Genomic DNA, 19,679 nt, shown 5'->3' on the forward strand with positions numbered 1-19,679 from the left:
GGACCTCCAGGCTCAGTACTGTGCTGAGAGGTAGAAAATCTGAAATCTTCTTGGGTCTGCAAGACCTGTTCTTACCCACAATGCAGTGCACTCTGCATACCCGTGTAGCTAAATGCTGAGTTGTTCTGGTTTCTGCTGTCAGATGCTGGTTTATTGCTCACGCTCCTGTTTGTCTGCAGGGGCCTCCCTGACCTCCTGGCTGCGCAAAGGGCCACAGGCCTCCGCTGATGCCCTGGACAGCAGTCAGCTGAACCCAGATGAGGGCACTGAGAGCTGCGTTACCCGGAGCAGTGCTTCTGACCTGGGGGACCTTCTCCGAGAACAGAGTGGCTCCTGGCACCCCCAGGAACAGTCCCCGGCCCCTCAGCAGCCTCTCAGTGACGTCCCGGGCAGGAAGGATGCTGAGAGGCAGGGCCCACAGCATGACTGTCTGACCAGCACCATCGAGGCCCAGCTGCAGAGGCTTTGGCTTGTGGAGGAGGCGGCTTTCTCCTGGCCCGCCCCCTGTGTGCAGCCAGAACAGCTGGAGCTGGATACACACTCTGTCATGGGCAGCACCCCCCCAGCTGCTGACAACCCATGTGAGAGCCAGGGGGCGCTGTTGGATGACACAGCCAGCGCTGACCTCAGCGGCCTGCTGGAGAGGGACTTCAGCGTTCACAGCCTAACCTCTGTTGTCAACGAGGACTGTTTTTATGACAAGTCTGAGCGCGTGGCCCCCTGTGCCCGGCCCTCAAGTGCAGAGGCATCCAGCTGCAGCCCTGATTGACCCCTTTAAAATCTCAGCACTCTGCCCGGGACCGGTAATCTGCGGGGCTTAGGGTGCCCCAGTGCACCCTGGTGCCTCTTATATAAAAAGAAATATATACTGAAATGAATCCAAATTGGACTCGAGAGGGAATTAAAACTGGCGAGGTGTTAAAAGGTCCTCGCATGGGGTCACCATGCCCCCCTCTGCCTGGCTACAGTGCCGGTTTGTACCCCTGTGCTCCAACTGGCCTTCAGGCTAATCCCACCGCTGTTGGAGGTACGCTGGACCGTGACGTACCAGCAGGGGGCAGCATCCCCTGTGCTGTGCAGCCTGTGCCGTTAGCGCTGTGTGCCTGTATTTGTAACATTACTTCTTTTAATTTTTTTACCGTGAGTTTTTAAAAAATTTTATTTATTGATACGTTTCTATTTTTGTATTGCCCAGGGGATACAAGCCAAATGGCTTTTTCGAGTTTTATAACGCTTGAGTAAAAATAAGCAATTAACTTAACTGCATCATTTTAGAAGAATAATGTACAATAATATTTAGTCTTAAATTATGGGGACATCTTGGCTTTCAGTCTGGAGACACTGCTGTGTCAGACTCAGGGCACAACTTCATATATTTGTGAGCTAAAAGCTTGCCCTACGCCATGTGGACATGAGAGCGAGACCTCTCCCGACTACGGGAGCAGGAGTAAAACACACTGGTGTGACATTGCAGGTCTCACTGGGATGGCAAGGCAGCTTTGAGTACCTGCAGCTGTGGCGATTAAAGCAGAGCATCTGAGATCTTTCAGACATTAAAAAATGCAGCTTTCGCTAAAGCTTCTATTGTAAATATCTACTCTAATTTAATTTTAATATATTTTGTACTTTGTGTACTTGACATTGTAAGTAGGTTTATGGAAAATAATGTTATGTGGAATAAATGCTTTGTTTGCACTTATTAGTCATAGATTGTATTTTTCCTAAGTCAGTCCATGTAAAACACATTAGAAGCAGTTAGGCTTTTCTGGGAAGTTGTGCACGGTTTGTATCGCAGGCCTAAGTTAATTTACATTTATTTAGCAGATGCTTTTATTCAAAGCAGCATACAGTTGAGAGCTGGGTTAACAGTTTCCTAGTGCAACTAAGTTTCTTTGCCAAATACGGGATTTGAACCAATGACCTTCTGGTCACTGGCGAAGAGTCCCCACCTGCTGAGCTACACACTGCCCCCACAAGCTTCTCACAGATCAGCCAGTGAGCTGCTTAGCAGGGGTGCTGGTTGGGGCCAAGATCTGTGGACGGTTGTGTGAAACCTGTCTCCAACATCCCCAGTCCCAACTCCATGGAAACAAAGAAAAAAAGAGTCATGTTTTCATCTGAAAAGCCATTTCAGAACATATTTCCAGATCTCGTTGTGTGGTGTCAACTGAGATCCTGTAGAGACAGGTAACAAGTGGGATTATGGGTAAAGGCAAGAGAGGGACCAGGCGTTAACACTAACAAGGCTTGGCTGCATGTGCGGCATCAGAGGCCTCCATCCTGCTGCTTAGTGGCTCCGAATCGCAGATTTCCAGAAGTGTCACTACATTTTCCGTAACATTTTGGAATGAATTTGATGTGAGGTTGAGCGCCTGCAGAAATGGCCGGGCCGCTGAGGTTAATCATCCACACGGCCGCTGCCGACGGCGTCCTTGCTCAGATGTGGTCCAGGGGAGGCGTGACATGGCCACGGAAAATTCACCATTCAGGCTAAATATAACCTGGAATCCACTCTGTTTGTGCCCTCTGCTTCCCTGCCTGCGGCTAGCTTTCTCCCCGGAGTACAGCAGCAGGGAAAAAATGTGTATAATTTATATATTATAATTATTATAATTATACGATAATTCATCTTGACAGTTAGCATCAGGGGACTGGTCCTTGGCCCTTGTGTATCGGCTGAGGGGTGTAGAGCACGGGCATCGTGTATCTTGCTGTAGGATGGATTTGATGGATATGAGAAGGAGGACAGTAGGGGGCGCTGTGCAACACACTAGCTTCAAAGACCACAATGGTCATCAGTCATCAACCATCATCCATGATGATCAGGGTCTTGTCAGTCTGAAGATGGAGGGATTTTTTTCCCAGCTGAACAACCCATGTCTAACGAGAGATTTCGTGGAGTAGCTGTTTGAGCTGGTTACAGTGAGGAGCTCTGATAGTTCAGGTCCACAGGCACCCAGGTACTGCTGCATCCTTGGCTTACCCAGCATGCATTTCTGATTGGTGGAGTGTTAGGTAGAGTGTAGTTGTCACAGAAACACCGCGGTGATGGACCCCTGCCCTAATACGCCTCCCACCCCCGTCCTGCTCAGCACAGACTAACCCAAAGTGTTCCCAGAGAATTATGGAAGCGTCTGATGGGGTGGCTTCCTCCACAGAGCCAAGCGAGGAATCAGGATGCGAAATGACCACTAAGTGGCGCTGCAGAGGCCCTGTTGCCCAAATGATGAATGGGAACCCAGCTTCTGTTCCGAGTCCAGCCCCTTCTCACCCCCCTCAGCAACTCTAAGCTGGTCAAATTGTCAAGGTGGTCGTGCCAGAGCCTGGTCCCTCCCCCCAGCCTGGAGCCCCCCCCTGCTCCCCTGCCTCCTCCCTCTGCTTATTTTGGGCTGAAAAAGGCTTACAGTGCAGACCTCCAGCTCCGAGCTCCAACTTGTTCGGCTCTAGCTGCCATTGTGATCCGTGCATAACTGGCGGGAGCCAGCGGGACGGGTCTCCGGGCTGGGGCCGGGTGAGGGAAGGGGGGTCTAGGGGCTTCACTCAGCCTGCCTTCATGTGAACGCAGTCAGAATCCAGCTCCAGCCCTCCTACGCACACGTGTGCACTTGTGCACCATGCTACAGGCACACAGACAGAGCGAGTGAAGGGAAAGACCCATCAGAGCTGCGGCATCTGGGGACGCAGCCAAGCAGGGGGACGCGGACGGCTGGGAGCACAGGTAAGGGTGTGTGTGTGTGTGCGTGTGTATGAGGGAGAGAGAGAGAGAGAGAGAGAGACATCAGTTTTATAAAAGTCTGCAATCAAAAAATTAAAAATGCCTGAAGTCTTATTTTATTAGATTACTTATGGTTTATTGTTGAAATTAGGGTTTTCCCCATTCAAATGAATGGAGAGTCCCCACAAAAAGACAGATGCCTAATCTCTGTGTGTGTGTGTATGTGTGTGCGTGCGGCTACTCACATCTCTGTGCTTTCCGCAGTTGGGACATTCACAACTAGCTGGACCCTGCTTTACTCTGTGTTCAACTGCAGCTTGTATTTCTGTGATGTTATTCCTACCCCTAGACAGTGGTGCATTGCTATTAGGAAGTGTGGTTTCTGCTGCTGGAGGTAGTGGATGCTGTGGCCCCCTGAGAGAGCTGCCCACCCCACCCACCCCTCGCTGTGAGGTGCTAGCAATGTCGGCCATTGCCCTGAAGCTCTTAGTGATGCGATAAATCAGGTTTCCCAGAAGAACCAGCTGCTGGGTAGCTGGTCAGTTTGCCTGGACTCCAGTCTCCCGCTGTGCCGCTGGTTCATATTCCTGGTCTGTTGTGTTGTGGCATAATGGCTGGGGGGTGTCATGTCCAGGCCGGCAGATCCACCGAGGAGGAAGAAAGGATGACTGTACAGGAGTATCAACACAACTTGGACAGGGTGTTTCTCAGTGACACCGGTAAATGTTGACTTGTTTGATAGTGAGTTTAGCATATATTAGACGTCATTGGTAAACATTGGAGACATCTTTCATTATCAGAACGGCTCAGTCGGTCTCCCAAGCTGCATCTGGTTCAGCAATGACCGGATCATTCACCTACTTTTTAATCTGCGTGATTTGAGAACCTCGCTTGTGGTCTTTAGCGAACTTCAGACTTTAATCTACATTTTAGAGCAGCATGATTCTGACTATGAACAATTACTAGTTATACGAACATGTTTATTCCAATTAACATAAAAAATTGACCAACAGTTTAGTGCAGGGGTCACCAGCATGGTGCCTGCGGGCACCAGGATGCCCCCAAGGACCACATGAGTCGCCCACGGACCTGTTCTAAAAATAGCACAACTCACCATTGAGCAGTGTCTAAAATTTAATTTGATCCTGTTGCTATTCTTCTTTAATCACATTTGCATTTATATAGATTTGAAAATGACCACATCTGAAAAAGAAAAAAAAAAAAAAACATTTAAAACATGTTTATTATACATGAAGTTTAGATAAGTTTAGGTAAAGTCTGTTCTGGTGGGCCTTTGTATGGCTCAGTACTCATGAAGTAGCTCTCAGTTTGAAAAAGGTTGGTGATCCCTGGTTTAGTGTCTTAAAAATGCCAATTTCTTTTACACTTTGTGCTTTTTCTATGAAACAACGTGTGTGTGTGTAAACTTCAGTTTTACAGCCTTGGTGGACAGGCCTGTTAGAATAAAAGCATAATATTATCCATAAATATTTCCAGGTGAAGCCAGGCCCGTAAACTCTTAGCTTATTTAAGCATTTTTACATGTGCTAGTAAAACATTTCATCTCTCCAGCTTTTTCTTAACTCTGCTTTCTGAGACAAGACAATTACCGAAAATTCTGGACCCGCAGTTACTGATAATTACACGTCATCTGGTCGTGCTAAAATACTGGCACTGACTCTTATCTCCCACAAACAGAAACCACATCAGTGAAGAGGGGAACTTGCTGCCAGTGCCAAGGTTGACCTTCATTTCTTAGAAAATAAAAATAAAATGGAGCCGTCTGCCCCAAAATCGGAATAGCTTAAGAGCAGATGCACTGGCCGACGTTGTTCTCGGCTGACCTGAGAGGGGGATGCCGGCTGGGGGGTGGCAGCTGTAAATTAAAATATAGTAGCTGATACACACTGAAAACAACCACTGGCTCTGTTATAGGAGAGAAGCTGTTTGTTTAACTTTATTAAGGAGATAGTGCCACTTGACAGAAAGCAAATCAGCCATGCAGAGATTTAGAGACAAACACTCCCATAGGCTTCGTGTGTGTGCAGCAGTGTAAGCCTAATGGCTTGTGAGGAGTTTGCATGTTCTTCCTGTGTGCTACCTGCAGGTACTGCAGTTACCTTCTGCAGTCCTCAAACATGCTAAGTTTAGGTGAATCAGTGTCTCTGTGATGTCCATTGTGTGCGTGTGTCTGTGAGTGTGTGCGTGTGTCTGTGTGTGTGTGCGTGTGCCCTGTGATGGGCTGGCATCCCATCCAGGGTGTCTCCCAGCCTTCTGCCCAGTCCTGCCTGGGACAGGCTCCAGGGCCTGACTAGGATAAGAGGTTGTGGAAAAGAGATTGACGGAATCGCCCAAAAATCCCCAGCCGAGAAACAGCTTTTGTACATCGGCCCTGAAACTCCAAGTTCACTGTAGTGTTAGTATTATTATTACTATGATTATGAAAGCCAGGTGATTTTTGCATTGGAGAGGCAATTTCACAGGATGGGAAAAATCCTTAAGAATCTTTTTGAAAAAACGATGGGGAAATGTCAGCCAAGAACTGCAAAAACCTGACATTGCTGTGTGATTACTGTTATAAAAAGCCTTTCAGTTCTTTCGTTCACAAACAGAACGGTTGGCCAGAAACACCCTTTAAGAACATGATTTCATCATTTTAAATGCCAAGTGGCTACGCTCCAGAGAAGGAAACATGATTCTTATAAGAACTCCATTAAAACCCAGACGATCAGCATGGTGGAGCTTCATGGCCAGCCTGCTCCAGGGAAATTCTCAAAGATCTGCCCAACCAGGGACCTGAACCCTAGACCCTCAGATAAGAGGTTGACGCTTTACCCACCAAGCTAAAGCTGGGGACCTCGCCAAGCTCACATGTGCCCCCTTACTCAGTCTTAGTGAAGCTGCACTCAGAGGTATCGCCCTGAGGTGCCCCCTGCATGCCAGCCTTACTGACAGGCATAAACTGGCCTCACCAGGGGGATGATTGACACATGATTTTCCAAATGTCAACCCCCTTCCGGAAACTGTCACTCTGTGTCCCTCATCTGTCTGCTCCGTGAGGATGGCGAGCTAATTAAATCCAGCTCAGCTTCATTAACAGCAGGCTGCAGCCTCGGATAGAATAATGTGGCATTCGTAAACGTGAGCATATAAATTTATGTGGCAGTTGTGTTCTCACTCAAAGTGTGCCAGGCTCTGTCCGGGAGCAGAGTTTCTAGCAGACGCAGGGAGACCTGGCACAAGTGCCTATGTCCCCTTGCTCGCTCTCTGCAGTTGTTTGTGAGCAAAGAATTCTGTCCCACTGCATTTGGGGACAAGAAAGGATAAGACCGTCGTACACAAGGTGACAGGGACTTCCAGTTCAGTTTCTTAGCAACGAATCAGTGTGATATTTTTAATATCATTAAATGATAGAGCAAGTAGCCAGAGTGCTGATTACAAACCTCGCATGTCTCTGTCCTCCTGAATGTGGTGTAGCTAGCCTGCGGAGTTCCTCTGTCCTGTTCTTCTCTTCGGAAATAATTCTGCTCTCACTGAACCCAACCTTCGAGCCCCCAGCTCAAGACGGGAGAGGGGCACAGAGCATGGATGTGGGGCTCAGCACCTGTGTATGTTTTACTTGCGTGTCTAACAAGCTACGCAAAGGAGTTGTGGTTTCAACGAATTCTTTAAGTAACACTTTCGGTGGCTCACGTCCTGTTGTCGTTGATTAGCGAGGAACGCTTCCCCACAGCTGAGCCCGAGGTCCTGCGCCGCTATCTTCCTCTGCCTGTTATCATCCCCAACACGCGGGCTTCTCCCCTTCGACGCCGACAGGGAAATAATGGCTTTCCTGCAGCCACCACCGTAACCGCAGTGCCGACGGACTGATAACATCGACCGATCCGGAGGAAGCTAAATCCACAGCCGACACCCCCATTCCTTCTCACTCCTGCGCCCGTGTCCGTGCGGCGCTGTGTACGTGCGCGTTTTTCAAAAATCGCTCTAGATGACGCGACGCACCATTGCACACGCGCCACACCAGCCTGGAGCTAAGCGCGTCTCCTTCCTCCACGCACCACGAGAACCAGCCGGCTGTTGCCTCCGCAAGGACGCTGCCGGCTGGCTGAGGATATCACGCCACGGGGGCAGGTTAAAGGCAGAACGGCATCTTAAACTAAGGTTATCAGCATCCACGCTGTGCCGTTTAACCCCAAGATGCAGCCCCCTGTTGGTAAGGAGCAGGAGCAGCTCGGCGCAGCTCCTTAAGAGGGATCTGCGGCTTTAAGTCGACGCTCCGCACCTTGGAAACGGCACCACTTCCATTTTTCGTCTTCAGTGGCACTTTCAAAGAGCTGGAGCTCAGAAAAGAGACAGAATAACTCAAAAGAAAGAAATAAGCACAGCCTCCCTTTCCGGTGACCATCCCACCCGATTCCCACAAACCCACCCCCAACCCCCCCCCCCATCCCCCGCCCGCCCGCTGAATCGTCACGCTTGCTCGCTCAGTTCAATTCTCATTTCGGTGTCTCTCGCAGGCTGGCGGAGGTCGGGCTCACTCGCTGCCGGGCTCTGCACCTGGAGGACGGTCGCCGGGCCCCGGCCGGGCGAGGCAGCGCGGGGGAATGGTGTCCGGAGGCATGCAGATCCTCGGCTTCATCCTGGCACTGCTAGGGACCCTGGGGGCCACAGTGGCCACGCTGCTGCCCAACTGGAAGGTGAGCGCCGACGTCGGCTCCAACATCATCACAGCTATCTCACAGATGCAGGGCCTGTGGATGGACTGCACCTGGTACAGCACCGGCATGTTCAGCTGCACGCTCAAGTACTCGGTGCTGCTGCTGCCCGCCTACCTGCAGACGGCACGCACCTCCATGGTACTCTCCTGCGTCCTTGCCACACTGGGACTCTGCCTGGCCGCCCTGGGGCTCAAGTGCACTCGCTGGGGGGGCAGCCGCAGGGCCAAGGGCCATGCTGCCCTCGCCAGCGGCACGTGCTTCACCCTGGCCGGGGTCCTTTGCCTGGTGCCGGCGTCCTGGTTCACCAACGAGGTCATCACCAGCTTCCTGGATGCCAACGTGCCTGAGAGCAGCAAGTTTGAGCCAGGAGGAGCCATTTATGCTGCCTTCGTGTCTGCAGGCTTCCTACTTACGGGAGGAGTCATCTTCTGCATCTCATGCCCAGGGAAGAGTGAGAGACCCCAGGACTTTACTGCCTCACCTCCAGACAAACCTCTTCCTCAACCACCACTGGTCCACAGCCAGCTTCCCCAACCACCACTGGTCCACAGCCAGCTTCCCCAACCACCACTGGTCCAGGGCCAGCATCTCCAACAGCCTCTGGTGCAGGGTCACCATCTCCAGCATCAGATGGTCCAGGAGCAACTTCACCAGAGCGAACCCCACCACGGGCAGCACTATGCCCCCGCTCCGGCTCACCCTGAGGACAGCCGAGCAGGATACGTCCTGCAAGATTACGTGTGACCTTCCCGTCCAGGCGACGGGGACGTCTCAGCCCGTGCATTAGCAAGGAGGCCGCTTATCTTTTCATCGCCTTTCCCTCCCCCCACCCTGCTTCAGCTCATCCTCCACCAGAGAAGAGGCGGGATGGACAGCCACAGCACTGGGGACGCGTAGCGAGTGCCGCCGGGAGGAAAGAGCCGCCCTCGGGGCTTCAGTTCCCGAGGCACCGTGCCAAAGGGGTTTGTAGGGAATGCATCTCTGTACGCTTGTAGAAAGTGCTGTGTTATATTTCTGACCGCGAAATTGTCTGATAAGCTATGACTGGTTCTCTATGTCGCAGCAAATGACTTGGATGACTGTTGTGAGGGTAACCAGCACTACTAGATTTATCTAGTTAGTGGGGTGCTTAGAATTCCATTTAGTTACTACAACTACAGCTTACTGCCTTATTTCTGAAGGTGCGTTCTATGCAGTTTATCATTTCTAAATGGTGGTCTGTTTCTCCTCTTTTGTTATAACGCTGTGTTCCGTCATGGCTTGTACCTGTCCTATGTATGACTCGGCTTGACCCCCCACCGCTGCATGGGATGCAGTTTCGGACCACCCCATGGTACCGGGAGGTCATACACTCATAACCTGCTGGAACTGAGCTCAGCTGTTTCCACACACGATTAAGTTCCCGTATTATGTGCAGCGGAGTGAGAAATCACTTAATAATCTGCTGTCCGTCACAGGCAGCCGCGCGCGAGGAACCAGCAGGCTGTGTTCCTGCCCAGGCTCTGAGCACAACTCTGGGTCTGGGCTCGGAGCAAAACAGATATAAAAGCGGGTCCGAAGACACAGTCCACACGTACAGCCGGAAAGGTCACCCTGGATGGGACGTCGCTACCTCATGGGTAACTGCTGACGGTGTGGGCAGCAGGATAATTAGGACAGACAGAGGGAGACACGACCCGACAACGTGGCCACTCCCTCCACAGGAGGAGAGGCTCAGTGGAGCGCAGCCCCAGATAATGCAGCTCTTTACCCCCCCCATTAGAGTCCCCTCGGCTGGTCGCGCACCGCTCATAAATCCTGAAGCAGCCCCCACCCCCACCTTCACAGGCACTAAACACCATGCACACACTTGGTCTCATAATACACATCCAGCCCTGTGCTCTCTTCAGCCCTGTGCTCTCTTCAGCCCTGTGCTCTCTTCAGCCCTGTGCTCTCTTCATTATGCTGTTATAGGCTTTGCATGAAGCGTCATTCGAGACTAAGTCAGGGCAACGATGTCAGGGGTGTCACTATGGTTGGAAAATTTATATTAATCTGTTTAAATTAGGGGTTCCCAACCCCCGGACTGGTACCGAGCTGAGGAACACTGGGGGTTTTGTGAAGGGTTTAGTTCATTTCCAAAAAATAAAATACATATTTTTATATATAATAATTTACATCTTTTCGACCCCACGTCTATGTGTTCCGAAAAAATGGAAACAACTCAATTCATGAAACCACCGATTCATACGCCGGATGTATGACGTAAACCGGGTCACATAATCAAAAGGTTGGGAAACCCTAGTTTAAATAATATGTTCTCATTATCATTAAATTCATACCCCCTGGTAAAAGTTTTGCTCCCTTTTTCATACATCCCTAGTGATTACCGTTATAGCAACTGGTTTCCCCCTAAAATTTTTGGCATCCTTTAGAAAATAGCAATATGTATTTAGAAGATACAGATAGATATAGATCCTGCGAAAGGCTGGGAGATGATTTCTGCAGTGCGATTGAGCTGATGGCCACGCACCGGCCCACTGCATGCGCCAAAGACTGTGTCCGACGAGCTTGGCGGCAGGAGCTGACGCCATCATCCATATGCCCACCGCATGCTCTGCCCGCGCCAGCTTGCATGCTCCCTGCGCACTGCGCAATCCACTGAGGCCACTGCATCCCACTGTACCTCAGATTGAGCTCGACATGCTCCCTGCTCGGAAACGTCAGTCTTCTATTACCTAGAGCTGACATCATGACAATCGTGTGTCTCCTTTAATCAGTGTGGCGCTGACTGTGACATCACTAACAGCACCATCCACTCTGCCTCCATCATCTTCTTGCACTCTAACATCTCTAACGTCACTCAGGAAGAGAGGGGAAACTGAAGGAGGTGTCGTTGCTTTCAATGCACACTGAAACATGCGCACAATCACGAATGTACTCCCTCGCACGGCAAGCTGCACGCGCTCTAATGTGTGAGTACATGCTTGTGTAACAGTTGAGACGCTTGGGTATCAGTGGGGCTGTAATTCTGTGCTGTTCACCAGTGTGATGTCCGGGACTAGGATTGGCCATGAGAGCTCAGCACCGGTACCAGGGCCTGGCACAGACGCTCTGCTGCCATGGGTGACTGAGAGGCACTGCCAGGCTAACCGGCTGCTGGTAAGACCACCTCCCAGCTTGGCTCCTTTGCCGGCCGTCTGCCTGGGTAAGAGAGACAGTAGAACTTGGGTTAGCATTCGGGTTAGACTGAGAGGAGATTTAGAAGAAAGGTGTAAAGTCTCAGATCAGTCCCTTAGCTTGACTCACCATGTTATGCAACCCAGTCGCAAACTATCCAGCCTGATGGTGATATAGGGGTGGGTCCACTGTGATTTCCATGAAAGTGCCTGGCCTGCGTGTGCATGTACGTCCCTGTTTAAAGTGTGTGTTCACTGCTGATCACAGCAACATTGCCTTGATGGGCATGAAGAAATTAGTTTTCCTGCATGATGCAAAGTATTTTTGAATGGGAGAGCCATCTGACCACACAGCTACTTCAAAGCAGACAAATCAACTCCTTCCCAGCTTTAGCCTTAGTCTAATTGTGTAGTCCTTATGTTTATGGGCGTCCTTCTCATGCCTGTCTACAATATCTGCCTGTTTAGGTGGAACTTTTACGTTCAGTAAAACCGCTATGGTAAAACAAACCAGGTGTCCTTTGTAATTCATTTCTCCAACGGCTGTGAGGTCCAAAAACAGGTTCACGTGACCTGGGGAATTTGAGGATTCCAGTTTATGTCGTATATGTTTGTTACACATTGGGTGGTTTTATTCATTTTCACTGTGAAATGCATGTCATGCTGAAAATGATGTTGTTCCCTTTCATAGTCACAGTTTAAACAAAAGTAATCTATTTTTGCTTTTCAAGCCTTATGCTGCCTGTGACAGTCTAAAGTCCCCCCCGGGACTCTGCTCAAAATAAGTGTTTGCAGGACGGATGGATGATAATTATACCACTGTTCATAAACAAGCCAAAAATATTTCACTCACTTTTGTTGTATATTGCAAAAATGTTAAATTTCATATTAGCTGTTCACGACAGTCATTGTTCCTTTCAGAAGCACATCCCAAAATATCTATGGTGTCAGTGAATGAAAGGACTATAAGAAGTGAGAAGCCGATGCCAACAAGGTCATGTACCTCAGCAAATACTCAGTAACAAAAAAAGTTAAGCACCCAGAAGTAATGGTCCGATTTGGATGTAATGTGGTACACGTGCAGACTAGCGATTGGTATGTAAATGATTCGATTTGCAAGGATCTGGCACATTTAGTCACCAGACACAGAGGATGCCTCGTAGACGCATTAGACAGCATTACCAGCGCTTGACGGAGTTTGATAGTGGTCACATTGTGGGTTTGCATGAGGCCGGGTGGTCGTATCGTGCAATTACCCGACATGTGGGGCATGCAGATGTCAGTCACCCGATGTTGGAACCAATGAGCATGTGAGGGCACCCACACACATCTTAAAGGTTCCGGTTGCCCAAAACACATCTCACCAAGGTAGGTGCGCCAAGCATCACAGAACCCCTGACATCTACGCTTGCCTTTTGGACACAAGATTTGGACTCTCTACAACACCCTGTGTCATCCCACACCGAGTCTCATCGACTGTCATCAGCCAGACTACGGGTTCACCGTCCCATGCGGAGGCTGCAGTTAACTCCAGTGCAGAGATGGCTGTGTTTGGTGCTGCAACTGGGAGGCATGAACTGATGACGAGAGGCGTTGTACCATGTTCAGCAATGAATCTCAGTTGCATTACCATGGATGACCGTCATGAGCGCGTATGGTGGTGCTGAGGGGAGAGGACCAATCCTGCCAATGTTGTGGAGAAACACACCGGCGTTACTCCTGGCATCATGGTGTGGGGAGTCATAGGGTATGACTCATCGCTGGTAGTGATTCAGGGGACCCTAACGGCACAGCACTACGTCAGTGACATCCTGCATCTGCATGTCTTACCTCTCCTGAGACAGCACCCTTGTACAGTCTTTCAACAAGACAACGCCCGTCCACACACGGCATGTGTGTCATGTTGAGGTTCTCCTGTGGCCAGCCAGGTCCCCCGATCTTTCCTCAATCGAACATGTGTGAGATCAGCTTGGATGTCAACTCAGACCCGGTGCCAATCTGCAAGATCTCGAGGGCCAGTTACAACAGCTGTGGGCCGCCTTGCCACAGAAGACGATACAATGGCTGTATTTCTCAAACCGGTGCTCGAAGACCCCCAGACAGTCCATGTTTTTGGAGCAAAAATGTGGACGGTCTGGCTGGGAGCATGTGGGGGGGCCCAAGGACCGGCTTGGGGAACACTGATCTAGAGCATATATGCTATCAGCTAATGTGCCACGGGAGAGACCCCCCTATCTGGGTGGGCCTAGTACCTCCCACAGCGAACCAGCCGCACAGAATCTCATCCCTGGAAGGTGAATGTGGGACACCTACGGGCAGGAGCACGACGTTCCACCTGAAGAACCTGGCTGGCGTCAGCACTGATAAAACAAAGATGCCGTCACAGAGGGACACAAGTTCACGTCAGATGTGTAAATATTAAAACTACCACTTTGTTAGCTGTTTATCTATTTCCTTCCAGGCATTTTAGGCAACACTGAGCCAACAAATGGGTCGTTGTAGCAAGGTTTTTGCAGCATTACCTGAATGCTATGTGTGAACTGAGTTGAGGGCTCCCCAACTGATTCCTCCAACACCGGTACCAGTAGCGACTTGGCTGCCTGATAGAGAACCTTAGCTACTTCAGCTGGCAAGGATGACCCATCGAGGAAAGGCACCCCGCCCAGTGGCAGGCTGGTTATATGCCGTAAAAAGCCGGATGTGGCCCTGATACGGCGATGCTGGCTCTGTCCCTGGCACTCCTTTTTCAACCAGAGGTTGTATTTTTAGGTTTTAACTTGGGACTTTCAGAAATGAAGGTGGTGGTTGCCTTCAGGCATTTACTGACTTACTCAAAGTCACAGTAATATCTCTCTGAACTTATTGACTCATTGACCCGCTTTTTGCAGCTGTGATACTAGACCAGCAAGTGTATTCCTCCTTCCTTCAGATATATACTCTTCTAGAGTTGTATGCTTAAAAAGCTGAAACGATATCATTATGCTATGGGATTAACAGTCAATAAATCATAAATCATATCCACCTTGGTCAGTTACTAAGACAGCCCCATCTACTTTTGTAGTTTCATCAAACCAAACTGATAGGATCCTTGTAGCTAATGATGATACTGTAAATAAGAAAGCAGATAATCTATATTACTCCTCAGAGGGAAATTAAGGGAATTACAATGTTAGCTGGGAATAAAACCCAGGTCAACGCCTTGAAAGGCAGCCAAGCTAGCCGTGGTGCCAACACACACTTCTGCCAGTGTGCTGTAAAATGAAAGGTGTTGAGTACAAATTGCATTCTAACACATATCATAATCCAAATGATTTCACCATGGCTCAAATCCAAATTAATATAATATTTACAGATAAATGTTTATTTCAGAGCTACCCTAGTGTTTCAGCTGTCAAAAGTGGCACACAAAAAATGTCAGCATGAATGGTCAGCAGGTATTTTCTTTCATTTAAAGATTGCCTTGAGTTTTCCACACCTTGATTTTTAAAGTTTTTATTTTTCACAGGTAAGGTTTTAATTGTCATCTTAAAAGTGACACTCAGTTCACAGAGCAGAGCCAGTATATACAGTGGACAGAAATGACTCAGTCACTGCCTGTCATCCTAAACCGGAAGGCCGTGTTTTAAGGATGAAGCCCAAGTGAACATTCACATGCTTGTTATCCCTTATAAACACGCTCTAAGTTTAATGAGCAAGCACTAGTTACTGTCCTCCCTGTACTAACCACAAAGGCGGCGATACTGTTGGTGGTACAATGCAAAGGACACACAGCATCTAAGCTTAGGGCAGTGTTTCATTCTGCTTTTTATCTGGTTGTAATTAACTATCCAATAATTTGTATGTCATCTCAGCTCCCCCTCTGAACAGATTGTTTTTAAACTGTTTATTCAAGGGGAAGCGAAATGCAGATAGCCCGTGCTCTAATGTAAAATCATTAGCGATGCAGTGTGTGTCTTCCATACCCCTGGGGAACAGGAGTTCCAGCCATCATAAAGCAATCCTATCCTAGACTGCTCCTCTGAAGTCTTAGCATGTCGATTCTGCCCCCCTTGGTCATAATGGGGCATCCCAGTGGTTAACGACCGAAGCTTTCCATGAACAGCACAGTGCCTCTGATGTTTAAACCTTGTGCAAGGTATCTAACCTTAATTGCTTGACCAAAGCATTTTGGATAAAAGCTGTGCAGGTACAATAAACAATAATAATTTCACTCGTTCTTTTCACATTCCTCAAGATGACAGATCTAACTCTCTTATTTGTAGGCCTGGATTTGTTACTAAAACTTGTATTCATCCTCATTTCACCATCTTTTTTTTACATGCTCCTTGGATGTTTCAGTGCCTCAGTATTTGCCTTGTAGCTGTAGGCTGTTAGAGAGATGGAGAATACCGGTTATGTCAAAGTGACAGGTTGGGTCAAAGGTCACAAAGGTCAAATAAATCAAAAAGTGACAGGCGGGGGCTGCAAGCCGGGTGACGTCATGAGGTAGTGGGAGGGGGGGCTTTTTTTTTTGGCTGTGAGCCAGTTGAGCGTTGGGATAGGGGTTTATTTGTATATAGTTTATTTATTTATTATAATTTAATTATGTATTATTATTTAATTATTTATTATAATGTAATTATTATTATTTTAATTTTTAGGAGAGTGCTTATGAGTGTGGTGTTTTGTCTGCATCCACCGGGTGCCGAGCAGGGGGGACTGAGCAGGGGGGTTAAGGTCCCAAACACTGGGTCTGAGTGGGGGTGGGTTACCTGATGGAGTGTGAGCGTACGCTGTACCACCGTGGTAAGGTCCGTGGCTTTGGAGAATCTGTAGAAAAGGGCTCTGAGAGAGCGATGCTGTGTCTGTTGCGGTACCGTGGTAAGGTCCCATGGCTTTGGATAATCCGCAAAGGACTCGGAGAGAGCGATGCCGGAGAGCTGAGAGTTGTGCTGCGCGAGACTGAAAGAAATCCTGTGAGAATGACCAAGTTGGAGCTAAGAATGAGAGGAGGAGCTGGGTCTGACGTCCAGTAAAAAAACGCTTAGCAGTAGTTTGACCGTCTGTGTGTGTGTGTGTATGTGTGTGTGTGTGTGAAAGCCGACACCCCCCTGCAGCAGTAGCAGTTTGGCCTTGTGTTTTTCCTCATGCAACCTATGTACATCCCGATAGGTCAAATCCCGGTCAAACTGTAATTTCGGCCACAGATCAAGTTTGACACTTTGTATTTCAGTAAATTTTGTTAAAAGTTTTGTCTTTTCCCCCCGACTCCCCGCCACACATCAAGTTTGACATTTTGTATTTCAGTAAATTTTGTCTTTTCCCCCCGACTCCCCCCATACCGTCTACGCAGTTAAAACGTACATCGAAATAGACAACAGATAAAACTTGACAGGACGTATATTTCTCCTTAAAGAATCCTAAAAAGTAAGCAACCGGTGAAATTTTTATTACCTTGAGAAGGGTCCCCCTCCTTTGGTAAAGAGACACAAGTACCCCACACCCCGTATCATCAAGGCATTGCCCTACTGGAAAGAGAAAACTACATGGGACCTGCATAGAGTAAGTATATTATTTCTTTTACGCGTGTTTTATGATATTTTACGCGTGTTTTATGATAAACACAATACAATAAAATAACTTAAAATAATTATTTTATTTTTAGAGATTCAGCTATTTTGGGTTTGTTTTTTTTTCTCTACGGGAGACACTGCGGATAGAAAACTCCATATAGTGAGTATATTATTTCTTTTATACATATGATAAACGCTATACATTAAAAATAACTTATTCTAATAATAGGTATTCTCTATTATTTTATGTACAAGAGAGACGGCACGGACCGGTCAAGAGAAAATCTACGCAAGACCTGAATCAGCAGGTATGGATGGAGCAACACCCCCCCTCCTATACCTGAAGCGCTATTAAATGAAATAGACAACATCAACAACGCTAATAATGATGAAAATGATGCGGTTTACTTTGCTCAACACGACTCGCCACCCGCAGCGTCTGGTGAAGCGACGGCCCAAGAGCCCTGTTTGCTACCATCCTTAGAGACATTATTAATAACCTTCCGGTGCTGATAGGGTCGGCACCGACCCATTTTTAAGTTTAACATGCATAAAAGCACCACATATATTTGTGCATACTCTTAAAACAAAAGGCTCCATATTGAACCTTTTAGCTTGGTACATATATGACACTCCTTGGACATTCTCAATTAAAAGAAATGGCACCTTTTTGAAGGCAATGGTTATATTTCCTCTGGTTAGAACCCCTATAGTTCTATATAGCACACCCAAGAACCTTTTTTTTCGAAATATATACTGCATCAAAGTTTTTTGACTTTGTCAGGAATCTCTATTTAAACTAAATAAATTAAAACAAAATCAAGGTAAGGCATCCCCACACATGTAAGGTAAGATAAGACCAGTTCAGTTTATTTATATAATTCTCTAGAGGTTTATTTTATCATTATTTTTTATTGAAAACGAGAGGAATGCTGTCAAAAGAAAGGTCCAGAAAGCCACACCAAAAATATTAAAACCAATCTTTTCATGGATAAGGAAGCCTAACAAGGTAACCAAGAAGTAAGAAACAAATTGGATGATAAATAATTGTTTTGAGGGTATCTTATGGCTGATGTACTGTAAGACACGTGCTGCTTGACACCGACCCGTCTAACATAAGAGACAGGAACAGAAAGCTAACATAGGCCGAAGGTTAAGCGTGTTAAATGAAAGGCAGCGGGATAATTCCCCATAATGCCGCACTATAACAAAATCAAACGCGACGTGAAAACGTTTAATAGACCTCAATAAAAATGTCAGGGACGTCTACGACAAACGCAGATTGTTGCCTAGTGGGGAAACTGCCTTTTGGATACCGAAATGTAAAACTAGCAGCATCGCAAAAAGGGTGTTGTAAGTCTTTAAAAATATTTCATCGAATGAATTTGTTAGTGTAACATGAAAGTGTTTCAAAGATGTACAGATGTTTTAAAATGTAATATGAAAGTTTTTCAAAGTAAGATGTACAGATGTTTTAAAATGTAACATGAAAGTTTTTCAAAGTAAGATGTACAGATGTTTTAAAATGTAACATGAAAGTTTTTCAAAGTAAGATGTACAGATGTTTTAAAAAATGTAACATGAAAGTTTTTCAAAGTAAGATGTACAGATGCTTTAAAAATGTTCGGGTGTTTTATTTTCTAGACGCGTTGTACAAAAACGGTTTGTTATGTGTACGCAGCGCAAGCATGTTTGTACAAAGTTTTATGCATTCATTTTGCGAATCAGTTTTGAAATCTAATATGAACGTGGCTTTTATTTTACAAAAACAAAGTTGCAAAAAATTTGTAGGCTCTTTATCAAAGCAGATTTTGTTAATATAACATGAAGTTTTTTTTTATTATTTTCAAAGTTGCACAAGGGTTTTAAAATGTAACATGTACACGTGTGTTTTATTTTTCAAACTTGTACAAAAACGTGTGTGTACATTTATCAAATGAGTTTTAAAATGCAACATGTACAGGTATTTTATTATTCAAAATAAAAGTTGTACATACATTTTGTTATATGTATGCAGCACGGTCATGTTTTTAAAATGTGCTAATATTTGCGGGATGGTGGGAATAAAGCGTATTTAAAAGGGGTACCTCTCGTGGAATCTACCAATCTTTAGCAGCTTTTGAACCCTGAGCCACACGGGGACTGGGGTTTTTAACCGTGAGACTCGACACCTAGCTACGCATTAGATCCTTACTTCAGCAATGGTCCCCATGTACCCAGTGTAGGGTCAGGTCCATCGCAAGAGAATGTCTCCGCCGTGAAAGAACGATCCACCAGCATTTTGTGTATCAACGAATCTGTAATCATTCTTTCCATTCATTATATGCTGAGTTTTCCAAAATTGTTTTTTAGCTGAAGCATCAAAAGCTGTAACTTCGAGTGCACCTGGTTTAATAGCATTTTATTTATAACAGTAGGAGCTTGTAAACTGCATTTAGCGGTCGCATGAAAACACATTAAAAACTTTAAAGAATAAAGCTTTAGTTATTTTTAATAAAGACGGCTTTCTAGTAAATGGTTTTCCTACAAGGTGACC

The 19,679-nt window shown here is 47.1% G+C and overlaps 2 protein-coding genes and 1 long non-coding RNA gene across 11 annotated transcripts in view; all 3 read left to right on the plus strand.

The window, feature by feature from the left end:
• Positions 1-1,695, plus strand: part of LOC111851202 (rho guanine nucleotide exchange factor TIAM2-like) — a 58,072-nt gene extending 56,377 nt beyond the window's left edge. For all 8 annotated transcript variants that reach the window (XM_072702901.1, XM_072702904.1, XM_072702898.1 and 5 more), the window contains one exon: positions 180-1,695. In XM_072702901.1, the coding sequence (XP_072559002.1) occupies positions 180-769 (590 nt within the window). In that variant the 3' untranslated portion in view covers positions 770-1,695. The remainder of the gene's footprint in view (positions 1-179) is intronic.
• Positions 1,696-3,405: 1,710 nt separating this feature from the next.
• LOC111851170 (claudin-20-like) lies at positions 3,406-12,101 on the plus strand. The gene is made up of 2 exons (XM_023825826.2): positions 3,406-3,718; positions 8,233-12,101. Exon 2 carries the CDS (start codon positions 8,320-8,322, stop codon positions 9,175-9,177), a length of 858 nt encoding a protein of 285 aa, XP_023681594.2. The 5' UTR covers positions 3,406-3,718; positions 8,233-8,319; the 3' UTR covers positions 9,178-12,101.
• A 4,062-nt stretch (positions 12,102-16,163) lies between these two features.
• Positions 16,164-19,149, plus strand: LOC140581179 (uncharacterized). 2 transcript variants are annotated; one of them, XR_011984247.1, is made up of 3 exons: positions 16,164-17,132; positions 17,236-17,303; positions 17,399-19,149. It is a non-coding gene; the product is annotated as an uncharacterized lncRNA (long non-coding RNA). The 2 variants fall into 2 exon arrangements; XR_011984246.1 differs by having other exon boundaries at positions 16,164-17,303.
• Positions 19,150-19,679: the final 530 nt, after the last annotated feature.

Source organism: Paramormyrops kingsleyae, chromosome 19, assembly GCF_048594095.1.
Source record: "Paramormyrops kingsleyae isolate MSU_618 chromosome 19, PKINGS_0.4, whole genome shotgun sequence".
Classification (NCBI taxonomy): domain Eukaryota; kingdom Metazoa; phylum Chordata; class Actinopteri; order Osteoglossiformes; family Mormyridae; genus Paramormyrops; species Paramormyrops kingsleyae.

Bases quoted from the DNA above. Each gene is read 5' to 3' on its own strand.
- LOC111851170 (XM_023825826.2), top strand. From the start codon at position 8,320: ATGGTGTCCGGAGGCATGCAGATCCTCGGCTTCATCCTGGCACTGCTA.